Here is a 23,433-nt window from a genome sequence, read left to right as displayed (position 1 = left end):
TATAGTGGAGAGAAATGTTTCCCCAGTGTGAAAATAAACATGTTGACTATTTTAATCTCTTTATTAAAAATTAAAGACATAAATGATATTTCATGTGAGTGTTTCATTTTGGTTGTTATATAATCATATATGTGCATTTTCATGGCTTTTCTAGGAATATCAATTAATGTCCACCAGCAAGTTGTTTATTTCTCAGAAAGAAATCTCATATGGGTGAAAACTGCTGTCAACATGTCTGATGCATCTGACCTGAGGATTTTTTACAGAGGTTCAGGATTAATTTCTTCCATCTCCATAGACTGGCTTTATCAAAGAATGTATTTCATCATGGATGAACTGGTTAGTCTGAGGTTTTAAAGTGAATGACTGTATATTGATAGATTGATATACACAAGCACATCTGGGGATACTTACAAGTTAACATAATTTTTTTTCACTTGATGAACCTCACTGAGTAATCACCAAGTTTCAGACACTAGGTTAACAGTGAATCATAGGTCTTGTCTAAAGGAGGCCAGAGCAGACTGAACACTAGTCCTGACCTACCTTTTAATCATCTTTCTTTGTAATTTTTCAGAGCCATGACTCAATCGAAGATAGTGGTGTTACTTGTGTTTTCAGATTGCCAATAATGGTCAAAATCAGCTGCCAGCATTTTAAATAATGTAAGGACCAGGGAGAACTTTAGTAAACAACTGAAAATACAGTTATTACTGAAATCTTTGAGAATATAGGGTTGATGTGTTTCCAGTTCTGTTTCCTTGGAAGGTACAGGCCTATCACAAGAAGCAAAGGCCATTACCAAGGCTGGCAATCACTTAAGTATTAAACATAATTGAGAGTCTCCACAAACAAGGAAGATGAGATATAAAGTCATTAAGCTATAGAATATAAAAACTGCCTTTAGAGAACGTTTTTTTTTTAAGTGTTTTGTATGTCATTTAACACTACTGTTGTCAGGAAGATTGCTCAGTGGCTAGCGCAATTCCACACACAGAAGAGATGTTCAGGAAATACTGGCCTCATTGGGTATAGATGGATGCTAATCCTGCTGGTGTGTATTTTCTTCTCTAGGTATGTGTCTGTGATTTGGGGAACTGCTCAACCATCGAGGAGATTACTCTTCCCAGTGTTATCATACCTCAAAAAATTGTAGCTGATTCATATAATGGGTAAGTGTTTGCCTTGTAAATACAAATTCTCTTTCTCCATTTGGCAAAATTCTTTGGGAAACTTGCTTGCTAGTGAAACATCTAACCAGATGAGCCAATCCATGTATCTTATTTCAGGTAAATTTAATTTGACCTAAGCCAAGTCTTCACATTCTAGAGGTAGGAGGCAATTTCTTTCAAACTTGCTGTAAGCCTACTCTAGTTAAATAGCTTTGCTCCTTCATAGCAGAATCTGGGCGTATGGAGAGACCTCTTGCCTGGCACTCAGAAACCTGGCTTCGAGTCCTGGGTTTGTCACTGTTTTATGGTGTGACCTGGGGCTCATGGCCCCCTCTGTTCTTTCTGTGAGAAGCCTTTTCTGCCCCCATTTCTTTCCTTTAATTGCCCTTTTGGGTTTTTTTTTTTTTATTTGGCACATTTTAAAAAAATGAAAGATGTAGTTTTACAGAAAAACCGTGCATAAAGGACAGAATTCCCATACACCACTCTTACCCTTTTCTTTTGTTGAGCAGTTCAGCTCCAGTTCATCCTTTAGTCTGTTTCTTTTACCTGTCCAGGGGCTGGTTAAGCAAGAGCTGCTAAGATTCACCTCAGAAGGCAAAAATCGATAGTAACAAGCAAAAATTCCAATCACAAATAACTCCCCCCCACTGGAGTCACAAATGAAAATGGATATATTTTAGCTCAGAGGTGCTACTAAATACAGTATGTCTTTGAGCAAGAAATGTCCTGTGTGTGACTTTTGTTTTATCTACTTGTACAGAGGAGATACTAATACCCAGTTAGGTTAGTTTGAAGATGAAATGAGGTATTCACTGTGAGTTTATTTTGTGTACTTCAAAGCATTCCATGAATGTAAAAGATGAAAAAATAGAGAGTTATCTTGGGGATATTCTTTCTTAAACGTGACAGGAGAGTAACAGCCTAGGAGCTAATAAGCAAGCCCAATTTTTGAAGGAATAAAAGTTTTCTTCTTCTATAGGAATAAAGTTGTTTTCATTTTGAATGCAAAAGTAAAAAGAAAAGAAAAAATACAGCTTGTGACACCATTTATTTTTCATGAATTGAATTTTTTGAAAAAGGAATTTCTCGTATTGACTTAAAATCTAGCTTTTCTATTCTCATTCATAATTCACTTCAGATTTATTTTAATCTCTTAGGTTTGAATTCATTACTAAATTACAGAATATTTCAAAAGAATACTCTGATATAGGGCAATTCTCAAACTCTCTGGGTCTCATGTTCCCCATTTGTAAAAGTCTAAGTGTCTATGAAATGTAACCTTGTTGCTGTCAATTACAGAAAATGACTTATTCTAAGGATAATGAACTTCACCCACTAAATAAATCAATCAAAATTCATCTTAGTGAGGTCTTCCATGGTTCTTATTTTCCTTTAGAATAAAATAGATTCATACCTAGATTTTAAAATTTGACTAGAAATGATCATAATATTTATTAATCACTTCATATGCATATCTAAGTGCATTACTTACAATAATTCATTTAATCCTTGATCAACCCTAGAGGTAGGTATGTGTGTTCTCCCAATTTTATAGATAAGGAAAGCAAAGCACAGGAATATTTAGTAATTGTCTAAGATCACAAAGCTGTTATGTAAGTTAAGAGCCAGCTACTGCTGCTTTGTGCCTACTACAGCTCTCCCTTAAGAACATGGGGTCCTACCCAAAATGGTTTTTTATTTGTTTGTTTGCATGGGCAGGCACTGGGAACTGAACCCACATCTCCGGCATGGCAGGCAAGAACTCTGCCTGCTGAGCCACCATGGCCCACTCCCAAAATGTATTGATACCTCAGGATATTATTCCACCACCAGAGTATTTAGGACATTGATAAAGATTTGGAATAGTCAACAAAGGAACAACAGCAGGACTGAACGAGGGCAAGGAAAACTTCTTGACAGTTGTGCTGACCATCCCTAGGAGGTGGGGACCACAGAAGTGAAGGGCTGCCAATCCATGGGGCTGTGAAAATTTAGAAAGATTTACTAACCAAAAGCATACTTTCATTAGCATCTATTGCTATTATCACAAATTCCAAATTAACCACATCCAAATGAATAGTTTTAGGTGTTAAGTAAAATTCCATTTCCAGATTTGTTTTCTCAATGAAATATTTTGGTGGTGTGCTTTTTCCTTATTAAAAATCATAATCATTGGGTGCACAGATGGTTCAGTGGCTCAATGCTTGCCTTCCATGTGGGAAACCCGGGTTTGGTTCCTGGACCATGCACCCCCCCCCCCAAAAAAAAATAATAAAATAAAAATTAAAAAAAAATCATCATCATCATCATGAGCGTTGGCTCTAGATCAGGTGTGCTTCTTTAATTCTTCCACTCTTTTCTGCTCATGGCTGTGTGGTCCCACCCTTCAATTTTGGTCACTGTGGAGTATTTTTTCATGGTATATAATATAGTAGTCCTTTTGCCTGACTCAACTGTAAATATTTTAAAAAAAAGTTTAGTCCACTATATATGCAAAGTAGTTATGCTGTAATATTTTTAGCAAAGTAATTACCTGTGTCAGTTTTTAAATATACAGTTTAAATGCTTTGCTTTCTTCCATTTTTTTCATTCACCATGCACAGGAAAAGTTATTGGCTGAATTAGACCTAAGAATTTGTACATTTTGGAGAAAACTGTTTTATATTAAGTAATATGCTTAATCCCTTAATTTTTTTCTTTTGTATGGGCAGGCACCAGGAACTGAACCTGGGTCTCAAGCATGGCAGGCAAAAACTCTGCCACTGACCCACTGTGGCCCCCTGAGCCACTTAATTTGAAATAATGTTTTCCTTTAAGAGTAGGCCTCATAGGGAAGCTTTAAACATTCATTCTGTTCTTCAATTCTTTGATTCTTTAAAGAATAATTTAAAACTTCTAAGAATTAGGAGGTTATGTTGAAATTTTCCAATTTCCAGTTTGTAACCCAAATGAGTGGGGCACATCTTTGGTAATTAGCACAAAAAATTATCCTTTTGCACTTTGGGAAACCCTACACTCAGCGACCGCTGTAAATGATTCAGGTTGTATAACAGGTAAAGCAGTCAGCAAACGGATTAGTCATCCACGCCCGCATCGACTCACATTGGGCTTCTTTTGTCCCTGTGTCAGGTACGTCTTTTATCTCCTGAGAGATGGCATCTATAGAGCAACTCTCCCGCTGTCATCCGGTCGTGCCTCTGAGGCCGTGCGTATTGTGGAGAGTTACACTTTAAAGGACTTTGCAGTAGAGCCACAGTCCAAGCGAGTCATTTACTTCAACGATACCGCCCAAGGCTTCATGTCGACCTTTCTGGATGGCTCGGCTTCCCACCTGGTGCTGCCTCACGTCCCCTTTGCAGATGTGAAGAGCTTTGCCTGTGAAAACGGCCACTTCCTGGTCACAGATGGCAAGGCTGTTTTCCAGCAGGACTCCCTGTATTTCTATGAGTTCATCGTGGGATGTGACCTGAGTCACATCGAAGAATTTGGGTTTGGTAACTTGGTCATCTTGGGCTCATCCACGCAGCCGCACCCTGTGCCGGGGCGTGCTCAGCAGCTCTCCGTGCTGTTTGGCTCCCACCAGGCCCTGGTCCAGTGGAGGCCTCCTGCCCTCGCCGTAGGAGCCAGTGAGTGCCTGTCCCCGGCCGGCTTTGGCTTCCACCCGGGAGAGGAGGGTGTGGACTGCTTTACTCGATTTTGAAGGCCCACATGGGATACTCAGTCAACAGCCAGAAACAGATACTTAGAAAAAAAATAGAAAAAGTTGTTAGATATTTGCTCTGCGCTGATTAGTTTTGCATTGAGAGGATTTCTGTTTTTCCCATGTATATCCCAACAGAAGGTTTTTAGCATTTATTGGTGTTACTAGGCACCAGGCCCTAATCTTACAGGCAGAGTGATTAGATTAGCCAGGGGACAGAACACCTGGGGTCAGGTTCTGTATCCATGGAGATCTTGTGTGACTTTGAGCAATTCTCCAAACTCTCTGAACCTGATTCTCCAGCTCCAGGATACGTGGTGGGAAACCAGGTGGGCTCTGAAACTAGCCTCCTTGGTTCAAATTCTGGCCGTGCCATTTAGGAGCAGATTGAGCATTGGCCTTGATTTCCACAACTGAAAAAATGGAAATATTAATTATATGTCTCTATGGGATACATACAGGGAACACTTAGAATAGTATCTGGAATGGGGTAGACACTTTTCCCTGAACGGAAGGGCCAGTAGTAAATATTTTCAGCTTTGTGGGCCATATGGTCTCAGTCTCAACGCCTTAATTCTGCCTTCCTAATGAGAAAGCAGCCACAAACAGTATGTAAACAAATTAACATGGCTGTGTTCCAAAACAACTTTATCTACAAATATGGGCAGTAGGCTGGGTTTACCAACCCACAGTCTAGAAAATAATAAGTATTCAGTAAATATTGGCTAGTTTCAATTTTGAGACAAAGTTAATTATGCCTGATTGTTGCATATGCCAAAAGTGGTTGAAAACGAGTAGGTAATTTTTTTAATTTTTATTGTTTGAGCTTCTTGGAGGAAGGGTCTATATGAAAACCTGGAATTATAAATAGGGATTCATCATTAAACATTTCTTCACTAAGAGTCTGGCTATACTTTATGGTGTTAGAGAGAACCGTACTAACAATTCCATACAACCCTGCCTACAGCTTACTGAAGAATAGTACCCTCCTGACTGTTGGAAAGAGAGTCTTCTTTGATGGAGCAGAATATGTGGCATGGAAAGAATGCAAATTGTCCTAGCCTATTAAATTTGCCATGTTGTCAAAGTAACCCTGATGATTAGTGGGGCACCAGGTATTACTGCCCAATCACTCTCCCAATTAAGATGAGGCTGTAAATGAATTTATTGACAGTTCTTTGTCCCTGCTGATGTCATCCTGGTTAGTAATATTGCTTAACTCTTTTACTTAGGCCTGTCTGCCTGGCAGAACTGGACTTATGAGGTGAAAGTGTCAACCCAGGACCTTCCTGAAGCCACTCATTTTTTCTCTAACATAAGTGGGACTATGCTTAATGTAGCTGAGCTGCAGAGTTCTACGAAATATGAGGTTTCTGTGAGAGCCACTTCTCCCCAGGGGCCAGGCCCATGGTCGGAGCCCTCGGTGGGGACCACGCTGGTGCCAGGTGAGACAATGTTCTTGATTTAGGGAGTGATTCTGACAAAAAGAGGCACATCCCAATCCTATGCATCCGATAAAACTTCTAACCACAAATGTGGTAGAGAAATTAGAATTGAGGGTACACCAACCTCTTGAATATGTGTTTAATAGCTGGAATTAGGAAAGCAAATAAAGCAGTGTCTGATATTTAATGTTTGTTTCTACTCTAGCGTTTTAAACTTCCTGAGATCTAGCTGAGGATATAAGGGACTTGTCTTCTTCTTCATAGATTTCTTTCTTCTCACAGGCTATTAAGCAATAGCACTCCTTAAACTCTGATGGTCTTGGTGAGGGAGGTTGAGGGGGTATGAATTATGCTAAATTCCATGTTCTTGGCTGAAAGAACATGGAAGGATAGCTGTATTGTTTATCCTACTGATGCTATCACAAGAACTCCTGAGTGCTCCAAATGGGTCGTGGCTACTGGTAGTCAAAGCAAGGAAACATTCTTTCATGGCAATGTTGAGTGGGAACATCACCACTCATTTCTCTTCACATTCAAGATAAAATATTTACTAAAAAATCAGAAATGTGCATGCTATGATAGATAATTCTACAAAACAGATACAATTACTTATATCCCTCCACAGTGTTTTTCAAAATGTTGACATTGCTTTATTTTATATCAAGGAAATCTTGGGGTATAAGACATATATCTGAAAGAATGTGCTTTTTTTTTTATATTTCTTTTTTTTACAAACAGCTACAGAGCCACCATTTATCATGGCTGTGAAAGAAGATGGGCTTTGGAGTAAACCATTAAATAGTTTTGGCCCAGGAGAATTCTTATCCTCTGATATAGGAAATGTGTCAGGTAAACACCAAATTCGTTTTTTTCTTCTACTTAGAAGATGCCCCCAGTTAGGCAATAAGTCAAAAGAATTGAATGTTTTTTCTATTAGCTCAGTAATGTAAGGGAAAAAATATTGATTGATCTCTGTCTCCAGTGATGCTATTTAGAAATGTCAGTTTTCAAATGTAACTGTTATTTTTTATGTCAAGACATGCAAGGTTATTGCTTAATAGATACCTGTTTCAGGAAGGCTTTGATATACTTCCATTCTGTTTTTAATTATCACTGTTGCCTCACACTAACAGCCAACCTAGTTCCACAAAGTCGACTATACTTGAGTAATTTACCATAAGTTTGCTATAAGACTTCAAGGAACTGCTGCATAAGTTTTAAATAAGGAGTATGAAAGAATTTGTTGGCAAGGACGGCTACTGAGTAATGAATAGGTAATTTTTCCCAGATGATACTAGAATGTAAAAAAGCCTTCCTTCTGGAACAGTAGAAGAGTGATCTTGCCTGAAGATGACATCTTCAGTGATTCTTCAACTAGCTGATCAATTTGTTTGGCCACTAAAATTTCAATAGCATTTCTGGCCAATATGAAGGCTTGTACTTAGGAGATGGTGTGGTGCGAAAGGGAAGAATTCTGTTCTGGAGTTGATCAGAATCTCAGCTGTCCCTCTCTTCAGCTGGGAGGTCTTGAACAGAATAGATAATCTCACTGAGCCTCAGGTTTGCCATTTCAAAAATGGAATAATGTTTACGCCACAGAATCGTTGTGAGAGCTCAGTGAGATATGGAGCTTGTCTGGAACCGTGTCTGGTACAGAGGAGATGCTCAATTAGTATTGGTTCCCCTTCCTAGTCCCAGGGACGAACATTTTGAAAGAACTTCATTGGAATATTCTTGACCTATTCCTGATGTTCTGGTGAATATCTATGGTAGTATGTGCTTTAAAAATGTATTGATAATAAAAAAATATATTGACATGCACATGTGATTTGTTGATTCAGGTTTATGTTGACATACATGGGAAATAACTGTTCTTAACAATTCATTTTGTTTTGAGACATGGATTGGTATAACAACAGCCTCTACTACAGTGACACAAAAGGTGATGTGTACGTGTGGCTGCTGAATGGGACAGATGTCTCTGAGAATTATCATATATCCAACATTGCAGGAGCAGGGGCTTTAGCTTTTGAGTGGTTGGGTCACTATCTCTACTGGGCTGGAAAGACACATGTGGTAAGTGTATTCAGCATTCTAGATGATCAAGAAAAATGCTCTCCCACTTCAGTGATTTGCATGTCATTTTCATTTTTGTGACCACCTATGCTATCATTTATTTAATATTTATCTTTAAACCTACCCACTTGCAAAATTACATGCATCTATTTGTAGAGAAAATTTTATTTCACTACTTGATGTACTAAAAAGAATGGGAAGCGTCCTCTGGGCTAGCAAGTCTGAGAAGACATTATCTCTCGGCAGGAAGGGGAAGGGAAAGAAGAACATGAACCTGTCAGAGCTGTAGCTATATGGAGAGTTGTTGACATGAGTACCCACTGTCAAAATATATGGTCTGGCAAGGAGCAAGCCAGGAGAATGAGTTCTCCAGACCCTCTGCACTCTGAGTTTCTCCCCATCTGATCTTCCAGTGCTGCCATTGGCCTAGGCCCACTGGAAGCCAGAGTATGGGATCCCATGGGTGCAGTCCCTAGACTTCAGCCTCAAGGGGCACAGCGTAGGGTGGGGAATGGTGGAGGGTGGGCCTGGAGGGAAAAGGAAGATATTCAACACAACAGTGTAGTGGTGCCTGTGCGGGGAAGGATAGTTGCCTATGAGAACACTGGCCTGACGGATCAAGAAATGGTATTGAATTCATTTTCTAATCAGGAGGGGACCTACTATCCATTCATTTATTCATTAACCAATCATTTAACTACTACAAATATGCCAAGAGCTTTGAGAATAGGCATAGTAGAGAATATAAAGTAAATAGTAGACATGTTCCGGCTCTTTCCTTTAAAAACTAGCTGTTTCATTGAGATATAATTCATGTGACATAGAATGGACCTTTTTTATGTGTGTAAAACTCAGTCATTTTCAGTCTGTTCAGAAAATCACCACTTGCTATTTCGATAGCATTTCTGGCCAATATGGAGGCTTGCACTTAGGAGATGGTGTGGTACGAATGGAAAGAATTCTGCTCTGGAGTTGGTTTGAATATTTGAACATATTGAATCACTGTTCAGTCTGTGCAACAATCACCACTTGTGCCTGCTCTTTGGATGAGATAAAGTAGACATGAAATGGTAGAAGAGACATAAAAAGCAATGTAAAGGCACAGCAATATGGTGCAGGCTCAATTCCTAAGTGCCAAAGCTATGAAGGCAGAATGAAGCTGAGTGGGGTTAATCAGAAAATGCCCCCTAAAAAAATAGCTTTGAAGGAGAAAATGGATGAGTGGATATAAAAGGTGGTTTCCATATTTGGTCTGTCTCTTATAAACGATTTTACTCCAGGGATGTTAATTGAGCTCTTTGAGCCCAGTTTACTTGTGAAAAGAATAGGGAAAGAAATTCTTTATGGGCCAATGTTAGTGTTAAATGAGCTAATACTTGAAAGATAAAAAAAAAGAAAGACAGCGCCAGGTACAAAATACATACCCAATAATTGCAGTCATTATTATTTGGGAAATATCCTGGTAGAGAAGAGCAAGAAGAGGCATTATCATTTATGAGATTGTGTGCATCTTCTTTGGGAACCCAATAAAATATCCAGTAGTGTTTAGCTTGTCTGGATATATGCTTAGGAACAGCAAGTATTTTCAAAATAAATATACCTCCCTTCTCTGTAGAGGCATGAAAAGACGTAAGCGTTGTAAAGGCAGGCACCATGTCGCTTTGTTGATGTATTTTCAGGGCTTAGCATGCTCTCTGGCACATGCATAGGGCTGTAAATATTTGGGGTTGAGCTAATGAATAGGTGAAGACAGGAGTTTACTAATTATTGCAGTGAACTGTTTGGAAATAATGATGTTATTTGAAAATCATTAACTGACCATACTACTGTGTTTTACAGATACAGAGGCAGTCTGTGTTGACAGGACACACAGACATTGTGACTCATGTAAAACTGTTGGTGAATGATATGGTGGTGGATTCAGTTGGTGGATATCTGTACTGGACCACGCTATATTCAGTGGAAAGTACCAGGCTAAATGGGGAAAGTTCCCTCACGCTACAGGCACAACCTTGGTTTTCTGGGAGCAAGGTGACTGATGAAAATAAGATCAGATCATTTAATAATACAAAATATTGCTTTTATTTCTTTATGATAATGCTATCTCTGCTTATTGTGAGTAGTTAGGGTTAGGGTTAAATCTCATTATAGGAAACGTTATTTCAGTACGCTTTATAACCTAATTTCTCTAAGCCTTATTTGATTTTCATAATTGATGTAATGAATCAAAATATAATAGAGATTTTTCTAGGTTGCTTTATCTTAGTGGGCTCATACTTAAAAGCCTTTTAATTTCTTACTGCTTTGCAGGATTGAGGACTTTTATTGGATATCTTTGAGCTTTTTGTTGGGCGATGATTAGATATTTTAGCCTTTAGTATTATCTTTAAGGTTATTTCCATCAATTTTGGGTTACTGACTGCTCTACAAACTGTAGGTTCCCTAGGCAAATTACTTGACCACATCATGTCTGTTCCTTACCTGAAAAAAAAATGGGAATAATAACTACCTCATAGGGTCATCGTAAAGATTAAATGAGGTAATTACATGTAAAATAGTGAGAATAGTTGTAGGCACATGGTAAATGCTCAATAATTTTAACTCTTTTCATTCTAACTCAATCTGAAAAAACACACCTAATTTAGGAATGTTTCTAAGATGAATGCTGTTTTTATTTCTCCAACTTCTAGAAGCAATGTTTATTTTTCCTGAACGTGTTTAACTGCCTTCTACCTACCTATCCATCTAAAATTCTGAATCTTATTTTTTTCTGAGATGATAGTGATATATGTATATTGTAGAAGATTTAGAAATGATAGAAAAGTATCATAAGAAGAAATAATCATTTGTATTACTTCTACCTAGGATGGCCCTTAAATTATTTCTCTAATTTTCTTTTAGTCTTTTTTTTCCCCTGTGGATAAAGATAAAATATGCATGCCGCAGATATAATTAGATCAGTAAAAATTATATATACATATGCTGTATAGAATTATAGTCCATATAAATACACGCAAATTGTTGACTCATTTGATACCCAATTCCGCAGGAATGTGGGCTATCATTCCTGGAGTATTTAAAGAGACCTAGTTTTGGGTATACACGTTATAAAACAGATATTTCAAAGAGTTTGGAATTTGCACACCTTATCCAGAGATTAATCATTTCTGTCAAATAATGAAAAAGTCCCCTGTGTCTATTTTGGGGCCTCTTGAGTCTGAGCCAAAAGAAAGATTATTTTTAATGACTGTATATAAGTGTTGAAAAAAGCACTTTCACTTTTGTAAAACCTGTTAGAGAAATTATCTCAAGTGCAGCTTCCTCTCCACCCCAGGCCTTTGTCAATGCGCCTCCAGTGTCCCACCCCTCTGTGCGCTCTTCCCACCCAGGAAGCTGTGGAATGGCCTTGGGTGCGCCTTTTCCGTAAATGAGGGAGTCATCAGACGCCTCGGCATGTTCGGGGAAATACACCTTTCTTTAATTCCCACTCCAAATCCTCTCACATGCTGGGGACTGATGCTGCTTGTGCGAATCTCTGTTCTTGTTCCCCAGTTTGAGTGTGACGTCTTTGTCCATTCGCCTCTCTCAATACTGGTGGGTGGCTTGAGGGTGGCATATTTTGCACTGAGCAAAGCTCTTCATCTCAGTGTCACTCATTTTTATGTCATTCCCAGCTTTATCCTGGAATCGTAAGACACTTCTCAATCAGCACGTATAATGAAATACAGTCAGCCAATTATTTATAGAACTTAATATTTGTGTGATTTAAAGGGAAAATGAAGTGAAATGATTAAAATATTTTTGCCACATCTGATGAATCCAATTCATAATGTGTGTGTGTATATATATATATTTTTTTTTGCATATAGTATATATTTTACCCTAGAGTTAAGCTTTAACATAAAGGTTTTAGTTTAGACCAAAGGAATTATTTCCAAGAAATGGGCATTATTAGGCATAGTAGCAGTGGTAACCGAAGATTTACCATATTGAGAAGTCCTCAATACTGTAAAGTGGTAACCTCTGATCTGTTTAAATATGGGCTTGACTGACTCATGCAGAGAAATGGGATGATGACCCCAAATCTGAATTTTACTTATGGTTTGAATAGTTTTTTATGTTCCAGCAGTGGAAATACAGAATCTCCTTTTGTAGGAGAAAAAACTAGAGTCAATCTATAATCTAGAAACCTCATTGTATTTCATTTTAAATTACCAGGTACAACTAGCCTGATTTTACTCTGACTGGAAGAATAATCAATATATCTCCTTTAGTCTGAGGGAAGGATGTGATCCAACTGCTCAAGGCTGAGAATTGTTAGAATAGACTTTTACCTTCTGGGAAAAGAGTGAGTTGAGACTGGTCACAGACAAGACTGTGATTTATATGATGAGTGAAAGACTCTTACAACCATGTGACTCAAGAGGTGTCCTTGTAGTAGGCTTTGGATGATCTGTCTGCAAGCAGTTTGTTAGTTCTTGGACATTTTTTGTGTTGTTTTAAAATTTTTCACTACTCAACACTTTTGTTTGAATGCTGCTGTATCTTACTAAAGATAGGGCAGACTCTGGGCCATCTCAGTTTATCTGAAAAATATTTATAAACCTGAAGAAAGCAGAGAATGTCCCTTGGCGAATAACTTCCAACTCATGCACTCTATTGCAAAGGAGAAACAGACCTCCTTCAGGGTTCCCCTAGAAAACCGAAGATAAAATAAAGATATGGATAGTAGCAAGAGGACAAATTTGGTAAGAGTAGTGAGATGTGGTTTTCAAATGCCAGTTGGAAATTGAACTTTATATATACATAAGTCTATCAAATTACAATGCATAACACCTTGCATATATTGTATATTTTAAGTGTAGCAGGATGTTTTTAGATGCAGTGGACAGAATGTATAATTCAAAATGGCTTAAACCACTGGTTCTCAAATTTGGTGGCACGCTGGAATTACCTAGGAGTTTAAAAACAAATAGTAGAGACTGAATTTCACCACCAGAGATTATAACTTAATAGGGTACCACCTGGGCATTGAGGATTTTAGAAACTCCACTGGTAATTCTCAGGTATAGCAGTGCTTGAGATCCACTTGTTTTAACAGAAATGGAATTGATTGGCTCTTGTGGCTGAAGAGGCCAGGGTTATGGGGAGCTTCAGGTAAGGGCTGATGCAGTACCTCCAAGAGACAAGGGCCCAGCTCTGCCACTTTAGTGTTGACTCATTAAAGGCATTCTGCTTGAAATTCCAAGACTGCCAGTAATTTCTAGGATCCATGCATCCAGGTTTAAATCAGCAGGAAAAAGAGCATCTACTTCTCCAGTGACTCAGATATCTTGTTATTTATTTGGGCGCAGACTGTTCATGTACCATAGTCCTCACCACTCCCTGTTCCATCCCCCAAGGTCAATATCCTGAGTCAGGGGCTGTTAATTGCTGGGCTTACCCTCTAGTGTTTCATGCATCGAACCCTCAGCTCTTGAATATGGTATTTGTTTGACCCTTGAAGATGTAGGTCTTTTTCACTCCTAATCTGGAAATTAGCTTTCTTATTAAATTAAATGTCAACTCTCTAACCATTGTGGGAAGGAACTTCTAAACCATTTGGTATGAAACATTAACATATCAGAGATTATTACATGTCTGTATTTCAGGAATTGTAGAAAATTTCCAAACAATTAATTCAGTTAGTCAATAAATATTCAGCTCTACTATGTGCAGGCAAACAGGGGAGACACAGTCATGCCTCTATAGGGTTTACATTACTTCATGACGTAAAATTTTCAAAAGACCTAGGAAGGAATGAATAAAGAAAACAAATTTTGCATATATTCATTCAACAAATGTGCATTTAGCATCCATGTGCCAGGTACAGTTTTATGCACAAGTGAGATGGCACTGAACTGATAAAGTTACTGCTCTCATAAAGCTTGTGTTTTATTTAGAAGAGATAGACTCCAAATAAGCAAATGTGTCTATGTATGTCAGGGGATGGTAAGTGCCAGATGGAAAAGCAGGCAAAATAACAGAAGGTGATGGTGATGGAGGGGGAAGTGGATTTTAAATAGGTTAATTAGGGAAGGCCTCTGTGACAGTGGATATTTGAGAAAGCAATGCCTACATCTAGCCAAGGAGCATAGTGTGGGGAGAGAATAGTAAGTCCAAAGACTGAGGTTTAAGTATTATGTAGGAATAGTGTATGTAGGAATATATATTTTTCAGTATACTACCAGGAGTGCCTAAATCTGTAGATTTGAATCTTGAATTAAACATATCTTGTAGATGGGCCTAACAGTGGGAAAATATATTAAATAAGCTTCAGATTAGATAAGTTTTAGTTTGAGAGTCTGACTACTGTTAGAATACATTATAATATGGTTTCTTTAGGAAAGTGGGTTACAAATTCCAAACAACTTGCTCATTAACTTTTGAAATTACCACCTGTTTATAGTATGGAGCTAGCTTGCATTAAAGATGTCTTTTCTTGATTTCCTCTCCTCTTGTGAAGAGAATGTATTGCTTTCTCATGTGCAAGGCAGTAATGCCTGCCTTAGGGCTCCAATAGCAGTGAAATGATACACGGGGCTCCTATTCTCTTCGAGTTCTTATTCTTTTCATTTAACTAAATTATGTTGATTTGTCAAGCATCGTGCTGGGCACTGGTTCTCAAACTTAAGCATGCATCACATTTACCTGGAGCGCTTGTTAAAATACACATTGCTAGGCCCCCAGAGTTTCCGATCCAGTGACTTGGGTGAGACCTGAGAATCTGTATTGCTGACAAGTTCCCAGGTGCTGCTGATGCTGCTTGCCCGGGAATCATACTTGGATAAGCACTGGCTAAGTACATAAGAGAGAATAATATACAGTGTCTGCCTTTTGGGAATTTTTAGGAAATCAAGCTTATATTCAAAATACATAGTAATAGGCATAGTGACGTAATTTTTTATATGCAGCCAGAGGTAAAAATCACTAGTGGTGTATCATTCCAGATAGAACGTTAGATAGAAACCTATAGTTTATGTGTGACTTTTTCATAAAGGTGTGCTTCAAGCATGTCTTTGCTTCACTTTCTTGCCTGATTTTCTATTTAGGTAATTGCTCTCACGTTAGACCTCAGTGATGGGCTCCTGTATTGGTTGGTTCAAGACAGTCAGTGTATGAACCTGTACACAGCTGCTCTTCGGGGTCAGAAGTAAGTAATATTCTTCAAAGGCAACCGGTTGAGAATTGGACGTAAATGACTCATAATTATAATTATTATAATGGATAATGTTTGAGAATTCACTTACTCTTTCAATACACATTTACTAATTACCCACATGCTGCAGGCATTGTGCTTGGTCTTAGGGATAACAAACATAGTAAGTCACTCCTTCAGGAGACCTGGTATTTTGTGGAGAAATATAGATCTCTAAACAACCAATTACAACAGGACATGGCACATGCTGTGGTCAGGTGTGAAAAGAGTGCAGAGTGTATGGCTCTGTAGAAAACCAGGTATAATCCTTTCAATTTAGAAAAGTCTTTAAATTATTTTAAACTTAAAAGTTATTTTAACCATGGAAATGGATGACAATTTAAAACTATTTTTATAAAAATCGAGATACATGAGCATGCTTAAACAGAGCAGATGTTACAGAAGGGCCTGTAATTAAAATCTGTAATTCCGTTTCCCTACTACGGTCTTCTCCACCCTCAGCTCTGGTTCTTAGAAGCAGTCATTTTTGGTGGTTACTTCCGTGTCTCTAAACATGATGCCTTCATCACTACTTCTTGATTATCACCTTTAGATATACATCTACCAAATTCTGGTCATGATAGCTAATACCTCAGCTCGCTCTCTCCACCTTTCTTCCCTATTTCTCATATAATTATAGTACCTTTTTTAGGTTCTTCATTGATTTTTTATTATACTCTTACAAGAAAAAATGTCATGTTATTTCTTATTCCTTGACCCCTAGAAAGTATCTTTATTTACATGCGATTTCATTGAGTTATATTCACATACTATGTAATGATCCAAAATGTACAGTCATTGGTTCATAGTATCATCGTATAGTTGTGCATTCATCACCACAATGAATTTTTAACATTTTCATTACTACAAAGAAATTAAAATAAGAATAAAAAAAATTAAAAAGAACACTCCAAAATATCCCATACCCCTTATCTCTCCCTGTTATCCATTTATTTTTTGTTTTTATTTCCTTATTCATCTTCCATATACTGGGTAAGGGGAGTGTCAGTCGCAAGGCTTTCACAATCATGCAGTCACACCAAGAAAGCTATATAGTTAGAAAATCCTCAGGAATCAAGACTACCTGGTTATAGTTCGACAGTTTCAGGTAGTTCCTTCTAGCTATTCTAATACACTAAAAACTAAAAAGGGATAGCTATATACTGCAAGACAATTAGCCACCAGAATGACCTCTGGACTCTGTTTGAAATCTCTCAGCCACTGAAACCTTTCCTCCTTTCGGTCAAGAAGTCTTTCCCAATCCTACAATGCCAGGACCAGGCTCATCTCTGGGGTCATAACCTACATTGCCAGGAAGATTCACACCCCTGGGAGTCATGTCCCACATAGGGGGAGGGCAGTGAGTTCACCTGCAATGTTGGCTGAGAGAGAGGGGCCACATCTGAGCAGCAAAAAGTTTCTCTGGGGGTGACTCAGGCATAATCATAAAATAGATTTAGCTTCTCCTTTATAGGAATAAGTTTCATAAGGGCAAGTCCCAAAATTGAAGGCTTGGCCTGTTAATTTGGTAGTTCCCCAATGCTTGTGAGAATATCAGGAATATCCTTTTATCTTTGATATGGACAGATGAGTAAAAAATATGGATTAAAACTAAGTAATAGGGGAAACAAATGTTAAAACAAATTGAGTAGATTGAAATACTAGTGATCAATGAAAGGGAACGATAAGGGGTATAGAAAAAAAATTCGGGGAACAAAGGTTAAAATATATTGGGTAGAATGAAATACTAGTGGTCAATGAGAGGGAGGGGTAAGGGATATGGTATGTATGAGTTTTTTCTTTTAATTTCTTCTTTTGGAGTGATGCAAGTGTTAGAAAAAATGATCATGGAGATGAATATACTACTATGTGATGGTATTTTGAGCCATTAATTGTACACTTTGTATGGAATGTTTGTATGTTAAGAATGTTCATGTTTATATGTTGTTTTGGCTTATCAATTAAAAAATGAATAAATAAAAAATTTTTTAAAAAAGAATACCATGAATTCCTCAGGTAGGGAAGCTTAATATTTTCACATTTTTCCCTAGTCCCTCTAGGGAACTTTTCTAATACTTTTTTACTTTCTGCCCAGATTACTCTGGTATATATTGGGGCATCACACTAACCTATACAAACCAAGAAGTTCTCAGTCCCTATTTAAATTTCCATGTGATTGTGGTATTTGAATAAACTAATCATACAAGTTAAATTAGATAGTGTGCTTCAGAAAATATACATTTTGAACCAAATAAACATCTCTTCCTATAGTGTACTACAGAAAGTATAAATTTTGCACCAAATAAGCATTGGTTTCTTTGGTCTCACACAGAAGTTGACGTTTTAAAGTACAGTCAATATTGTCCTTTACCCTTCAGTCTCATTTACCTTAGTCCTAACTAGATCCATTTCATTCATGTCTGTAATTGAAATCTGATGTCTTTTTCAACTTTTTAAACAGATGCTACATGGAGTAATGCTATTATCATAGCTACAGAACTCTAGGTCTGAGTCTCAGGTGTCACGTAATACCCAAAGTTCCAAGGGATGACCAGATGAGGGTTTCACATTTCAGAATTTAGAAATAGCCATTATAACTCAGGAATAGATATGACTGCTTTATGAGCTTACAATCTAGGAACCTTTATAATATGCCTTCCCCTGATAAACTATGCTCTCAAATTCAATTCTCAGAGTTTGCACATTATAGCTAATCCATATTAGTGTTATAATATTTGCCTTTTCATTTCCGGCTTATTTCACTCAACATATTGTCTCAAGGTTAATTCACCTAGTTGCATGCCTCTCAACTTCATTTCTTCTTGCATCGCTCAATATTACATTGTATGTGTATATCACAGTTCGCCCTTCCATTCGTCAGTTCATGTACACTTAGGCCACCTCCATCCATTGCAAATTGTTAGCACCGCCATCAAACACAGTGTACAACTGTCCATTCATGTCCCTTCTTCCAGTTCTTCCAAGTATATACCTAATAATAGGGTTGCAGGACCATGAGGCAACCCTATGCTTAGCCTCTTGTGGAACCACCACGCTGCTTTCCAGAGGGGCTGCACCATTCTACTTCCCAACCGGCAGAGAATAGATCCATCACTCTCTCTACATTTTCTCCAGCACATGTATTTTTCTGTGTATTTTTTAAACAGTTTCATTCACACACCATACAATCCATCCTAAGTAGACAATCAGTGGTTCTTGCTATAATCACATAGTTACACATTCATCACACAATCTATATGAGGATATTTCCATTTCTTTGGCAAAGAAAGAAGAGGAATAAATTAATAAAAATAAAATAAAAAGAAGAAACAACACCACCACCAAAAGTCCCATTGTCCCCCCTTACTTACTCCTCTTACTGACTTTTAGCTTTGGTATATTGCCTTTGTTACATTTAGTGGAAGTATATTACAATATCACTGTTAGCTATAGACCCTAGTTTGCATTGTTATAATTTTTTCCATATACCATCCCATTTTCAATGCCTTGCAATGTTAACATTCGTTTGTACTCCCTCATGTAAAAGCATTCTTATATTTCTACATTTAGTCAATATCATTGTCCATTCCAGGTTTTGCTAAATTATGAAGTCCCAGTCTTCATCTTCTGTTTTTCTTCTGGTGTTATACCTGCCCTTGGGTTTCTCTTTCAACCATATTACACAGCTTTGTTCAGTGTCCTTACAATATTGTACTACCATCAGATAGTATTGTACTCTCCATTTCTGGATCTTTACAATAAATCCTATTGAACATTCTGTACTCCTTCAACATCAAATGTCCGACCTCTACCCTCTTTCTATCTACTGATATCCTGTGTTTTCAACTTTAACTCTCAAAGTTCACTCATACTATTTCATATTCGTGAGATCATACAGCATGTTTCCTTTTGTTTCTGGCTAATTTTACTCAACATAATGCCCTCAAATTTCAGCGATGTAGTTGTATGCATCATGACTTTGTTCTATACCCTTAATGACTCTCTTCATTTCTACACTCTTCTTCAGACCTCTCTCTCCTGTATTTTCCTATCTACTTGTAGTGTTCCCTTGATGATTTCTTGTAGAGCAGATCATTTGATCACAAATTCTCTCAGTGTCTGTTTGATAATATTTTAAACTCTCACTCATTTTTGAAGGACAGTTTTGCCAGATATAGAATTCTTGGTTGACAGTTTTTTTCTTTCAGTATCTTAAATATCATACCACTGCCTGCTTGCCTTTATGGTTTCTTTTTTAAAAAATATTTCTATTGATAAACCTTAACATACAAACATACAAATATTCTTAACATACAAACATTCCATATATGATATACAATCAGTGGCTCATAATATCATCACATAGTTGTGTATTCGTCACCATGATCATTTTTTAGATCATTTGCATCACTCCAGAAAAAGAAATAAAAATAAAGAAAAAACTCATACATACCATACCTCTTGCCCCTCCCTCTCATTGACCACTAGCACTTCCATCTACCCAATTTATTATAACCTTTGTTCCCCCTATTATTTATTTTTGTCCATAACATTTTACTCATCTGCCTATACCATAGACAAAAGGAACATCAGATACAAGGTTTTCACAATCACACGGTCACATTGTAAAAACTATATCATTATACAATTTTCAAGAAACAAGGCTACTGGAACACAGCTCAACAGTGTCAGGTACTTTTCTCTAGCTACTCCAATGCATCATAAACTAAAAAGAGATATCTATAGAATGTAGAAAAATAACCGCCAGGATAACCTCTCTACTCTGTTTAAAATCTCTCAGCCAATGACAATTTATTTTTTCTCATTTCTCTCTTCTCCCTTTAGGTCAAGAAGGTTTTCTCAACCCCTTGATGCCGGATCCTGGCTCATCTCAGGATTTCTGTCCCATTGTTGCCAGGGAGATTTATACCCCTGGGAGTCATATCCCATGTAGGAGGTAGAGAGCAGTGAGTTCATTTGCTGCATTGGCTTTGAGAGAGAGGCCACATCTGAGCAACAAAAGAGGGTCTCTGGGGATGACTCTTAGGCCTAATTTTAAGTAGGCTTAGTCTCTCCTTTGCAAGAATGAGTTTCATAGGGGCAAACCCCAAATCAAGGGCTCAGCCTGTTGATTTGGTTGTCTCCACTGCTTACAAGAATATCAGAAATTTTCAAAATGGGGAAGTCAAATATTTCTTCCTTTTTCCCCAGTGCCCCAAAAAGGGACCTTGCAAATATTTCTTTATTCACCTCCCAAATTACTCTGGTGCATTGGGGAATCATACTAACCTGGACAAGCCAACAAAGTCTGACACCCTATTCAAGATTCCATGTACTTATGATGTTCAACTAAACTGACCATACAAGCTTAATTAGGAAATGCATTACCCAAAATATAAATTTTGCACCAAATAGACATCTCTCCCTTTTGTCTCACACAGAAGTTGACCTTTACCCTGTATTCTGATTTACTTTAGTTCTATCTAGGTCAGCTTCATTCATATCTCTACTCAAAGTCAGATCCCTTTTTCAACTTTTTTAATAGTTCCTGTGTAGAATAATGCTGACTTTCATAGCTTCAGAGCTCTAACTCTGAGTCTCAGGTGTCACATAAATACCTGAAGTTTCTGGGAGCAACCAGGTTATACACAAATAGCTAAGTATCTCAAAATTTAGAAATAGCACTTACAACTCCAGAATTGATATGACTGCTATAAGAGCCTACAATCTAAGACTGTTTACAATAGGCCCAACCTGTTAACCCATACTCTCTATTCAGTTCACCAAGTTTTTATATTATAGTTAGTCCATGTGAGTGAGACATGATAATATTTATTTTATTGTTTCTGACATTTCATTCAACATAGAGTTCTTAAGTTTCATTCATCTAGTTGCCTGCCTCACAATTTCATTCCTACTTGTGGCTGGTCAGTAGTTCATTGTATGTATACACATAGTTCCCCCTTCTATTTTTCAGTCGTTGTACCCTTAGTCCGCCTCCACCCATTGTGGATTGTGAACAGTGCTGCCATAGACACCATTGTGCAAATGTCCATTCTTGTCCCCACACTCAGTTCCTCCAGGTATATAATGAATATCAGAATCATTTTGCAATCCTGCTACTAGCCTCCTGTGGAAAACCACACTGCCCTACAGGGGGCTGCACCTCTCAGTATCCCTACCAACAGTAAATAGATACATCTCTTTCTCTGCACTTTCTCTAGCACTTAGTTCTCACTGTTCATTTTTAAACAGTTTTATTCACAACCCAATATCATACAATCCAATCTAAGTATATAGACATATCTTTACCACCATACTCTATCTAAAGACATTTCCCTTTCTTCCAAAAAGAATCCATACCCATTTCCCATGCCCCCTGCCTATTGACATTTAGTTTTACATAATGCCATTGTTATATTCAATGGGAGTATATTACAATATTACTGTTGACTATAGACCCTAGCTTGCATTGATTGTACTTTTTCCCATATACTATCTAGTTTCCACACCCTGTGATATTGATCTTCATTTGTTCTTCCTCATGCAAAAACTTTTTTTTATTTGTACATTTTATCACCATCATTGTCCACTCTAGGTATTCTTAAATTATATTGTCTCACTCTTTTTCCTCTATCTTCTCTTCTGGTTTCATACGTGCCCCCAGCCCTTCTCCCTCTATTATACATTCAGCTTCATTCAGTACTTTAATTATTGTGCTACAATTAGGTAGTATTGTGCTATCCATTTCTGAATTTTTTTCAATTCTACATATATAATCAGTAATTCACAATATTATCATCATAGTTGCATATTCATCACCATGATCATTTCTTAGAACATTTGCATCAATTCAGAAAAAGAAATAAAAAGACAATAGAAAAAATTCATGCATACCATATCCCTTACACTTCCCTTTCATTGATCACTAGCATTTCAATCTACTAAATTTATTTTAACATTTGTTCCCCCATTATTTATTTTTATCCCATATGTTTTACTCATCTGTTGATGAGGTAGGTAAAAGGATCATCAGACACAAGGTTTTCATAATCACACAGTCACGTTGTGAAAGCTATATCATTATACAATCATCTTCAAGAAACATGGCTACTGGAACACAGCTCTACATTTTCAGGCAGTTCACTCCAGCCTCTCCATTACATCTTGACTAACAAGGTGATATCTATTTAATGCATAAGAATAACCTCCAGGATAACCTCTCAACTCTGTTTGGAATCTCTCAGCCATTGACACTTTATTTTATCTCATTTCACTCTTCCCCCTTTTGGTCAAGAAGATTTTCTCAATCCCTTGATGCTGAGTCTCAGCTCATTCTAGGGATTTTCTCAATCAGTTGATGCTGAGTCTCAGCTCATTCTAGGATTTCTGTCCCACGTTGCCAGGAAGGTCCACACCCTTGAGAGTCACGTCCCACGTAGACAGGGGGAGGGCTGTGAGTTTGCTTGTTGTGTTGGCTGGAGAGAGAGGCCACATCTGAGCAACAAAAGAGGTTCTCCTGGGGGTGACTGTTAGGCCTAATTTAAGTAGGCTTGACCTATCCTTTGTGGGGTTAAGTTTCATATGAAAAAACCCCAAGATTGGGGACTCAGCCTATTGCTTTGGTTGTCCCCACTGCTTGTGAGAATATCAAGAATTCTCCTCTTGGGAAAGCTGAATTTTCCCCCTTTCTTAACACTCCCCCAAGGGGACTTTGAAAATACTTTTTTACTCACTGTTCAAATCACTCTGGGGTTTATTGGGGCATCACTCTGGACAAACCTACAAAATCTTATGCCC

The 23,433-nt window shown here is 37.7% G+C and overlaps 1 protein-coding gene across 3 annotated transcripts in view; it reads left to right on the top strand.

The window, feature by feature from the left end:
• ROS1 (ROS proto-oncogene 1, receptor tyrosine kinase) overlaps positions 1-23,433 on the top strand; it is a 131,473-nt gene that overhangs the window by 33,166 nt on the left and 74,874 nt on the right. For all 3 annotated transcript variants that reach the window (XR_013176386.1, XM_077162741.1, XM_077162740.1), the window contains exons 11-18: positions 155-339; positions 1,075-1,172; positions 4,305-4,801; positions 6,108-6,320; positions 7,059-7,169; positions 8,218-8,396; positions 10,236-10,427; positions 15,488-15,588. Coding sequence is in view for 2 of the 3 variants with exons in the window: in XM_077162741.1 (XP_077018856.1) it covers positions 155-339; positions 1,075-1,172; positions 4,305-4,801; positions 6,108-6,320; positions 7,059-7,169; positions 8,218-8,396; positions 10,236-10,427; positions 15,488-15,588 (1,576 nt within the window). In the remaining variant the exon portion in view is untranslated. The remainder of the gene's footprint in view (positions 1-154; positions 340-1,074; positions 1,173-4,304; positions 4,802-6,107; positions 6,321-7,058; positions 7,170-8,217; positions 8,397-10,235; positions 10,428-15,487; positions 15,589-23,433) is intronic.

The sequence above is a fragment of the Tamandua tetradactyla genome, chromosome 5 (assembly GCF_023851605.1).
Source record: "Tamandua tetradactyla isolate mTamTet1 chromosome 5, mTamTet1.pri, whole genome shotgun sequence".
In the NCBI taxonomy this organism is placed as follows: Eukaryota; Metazoa; Chordata; class Mammalia; order Pilosa; family Myrmecophagidae; genus Tamandua; species Tamandua tetradactyla.
Note: the sequence above shows the minus strand (reverse complement) of the source record. Positions and strands in the feature narration are given on the sequence as shown.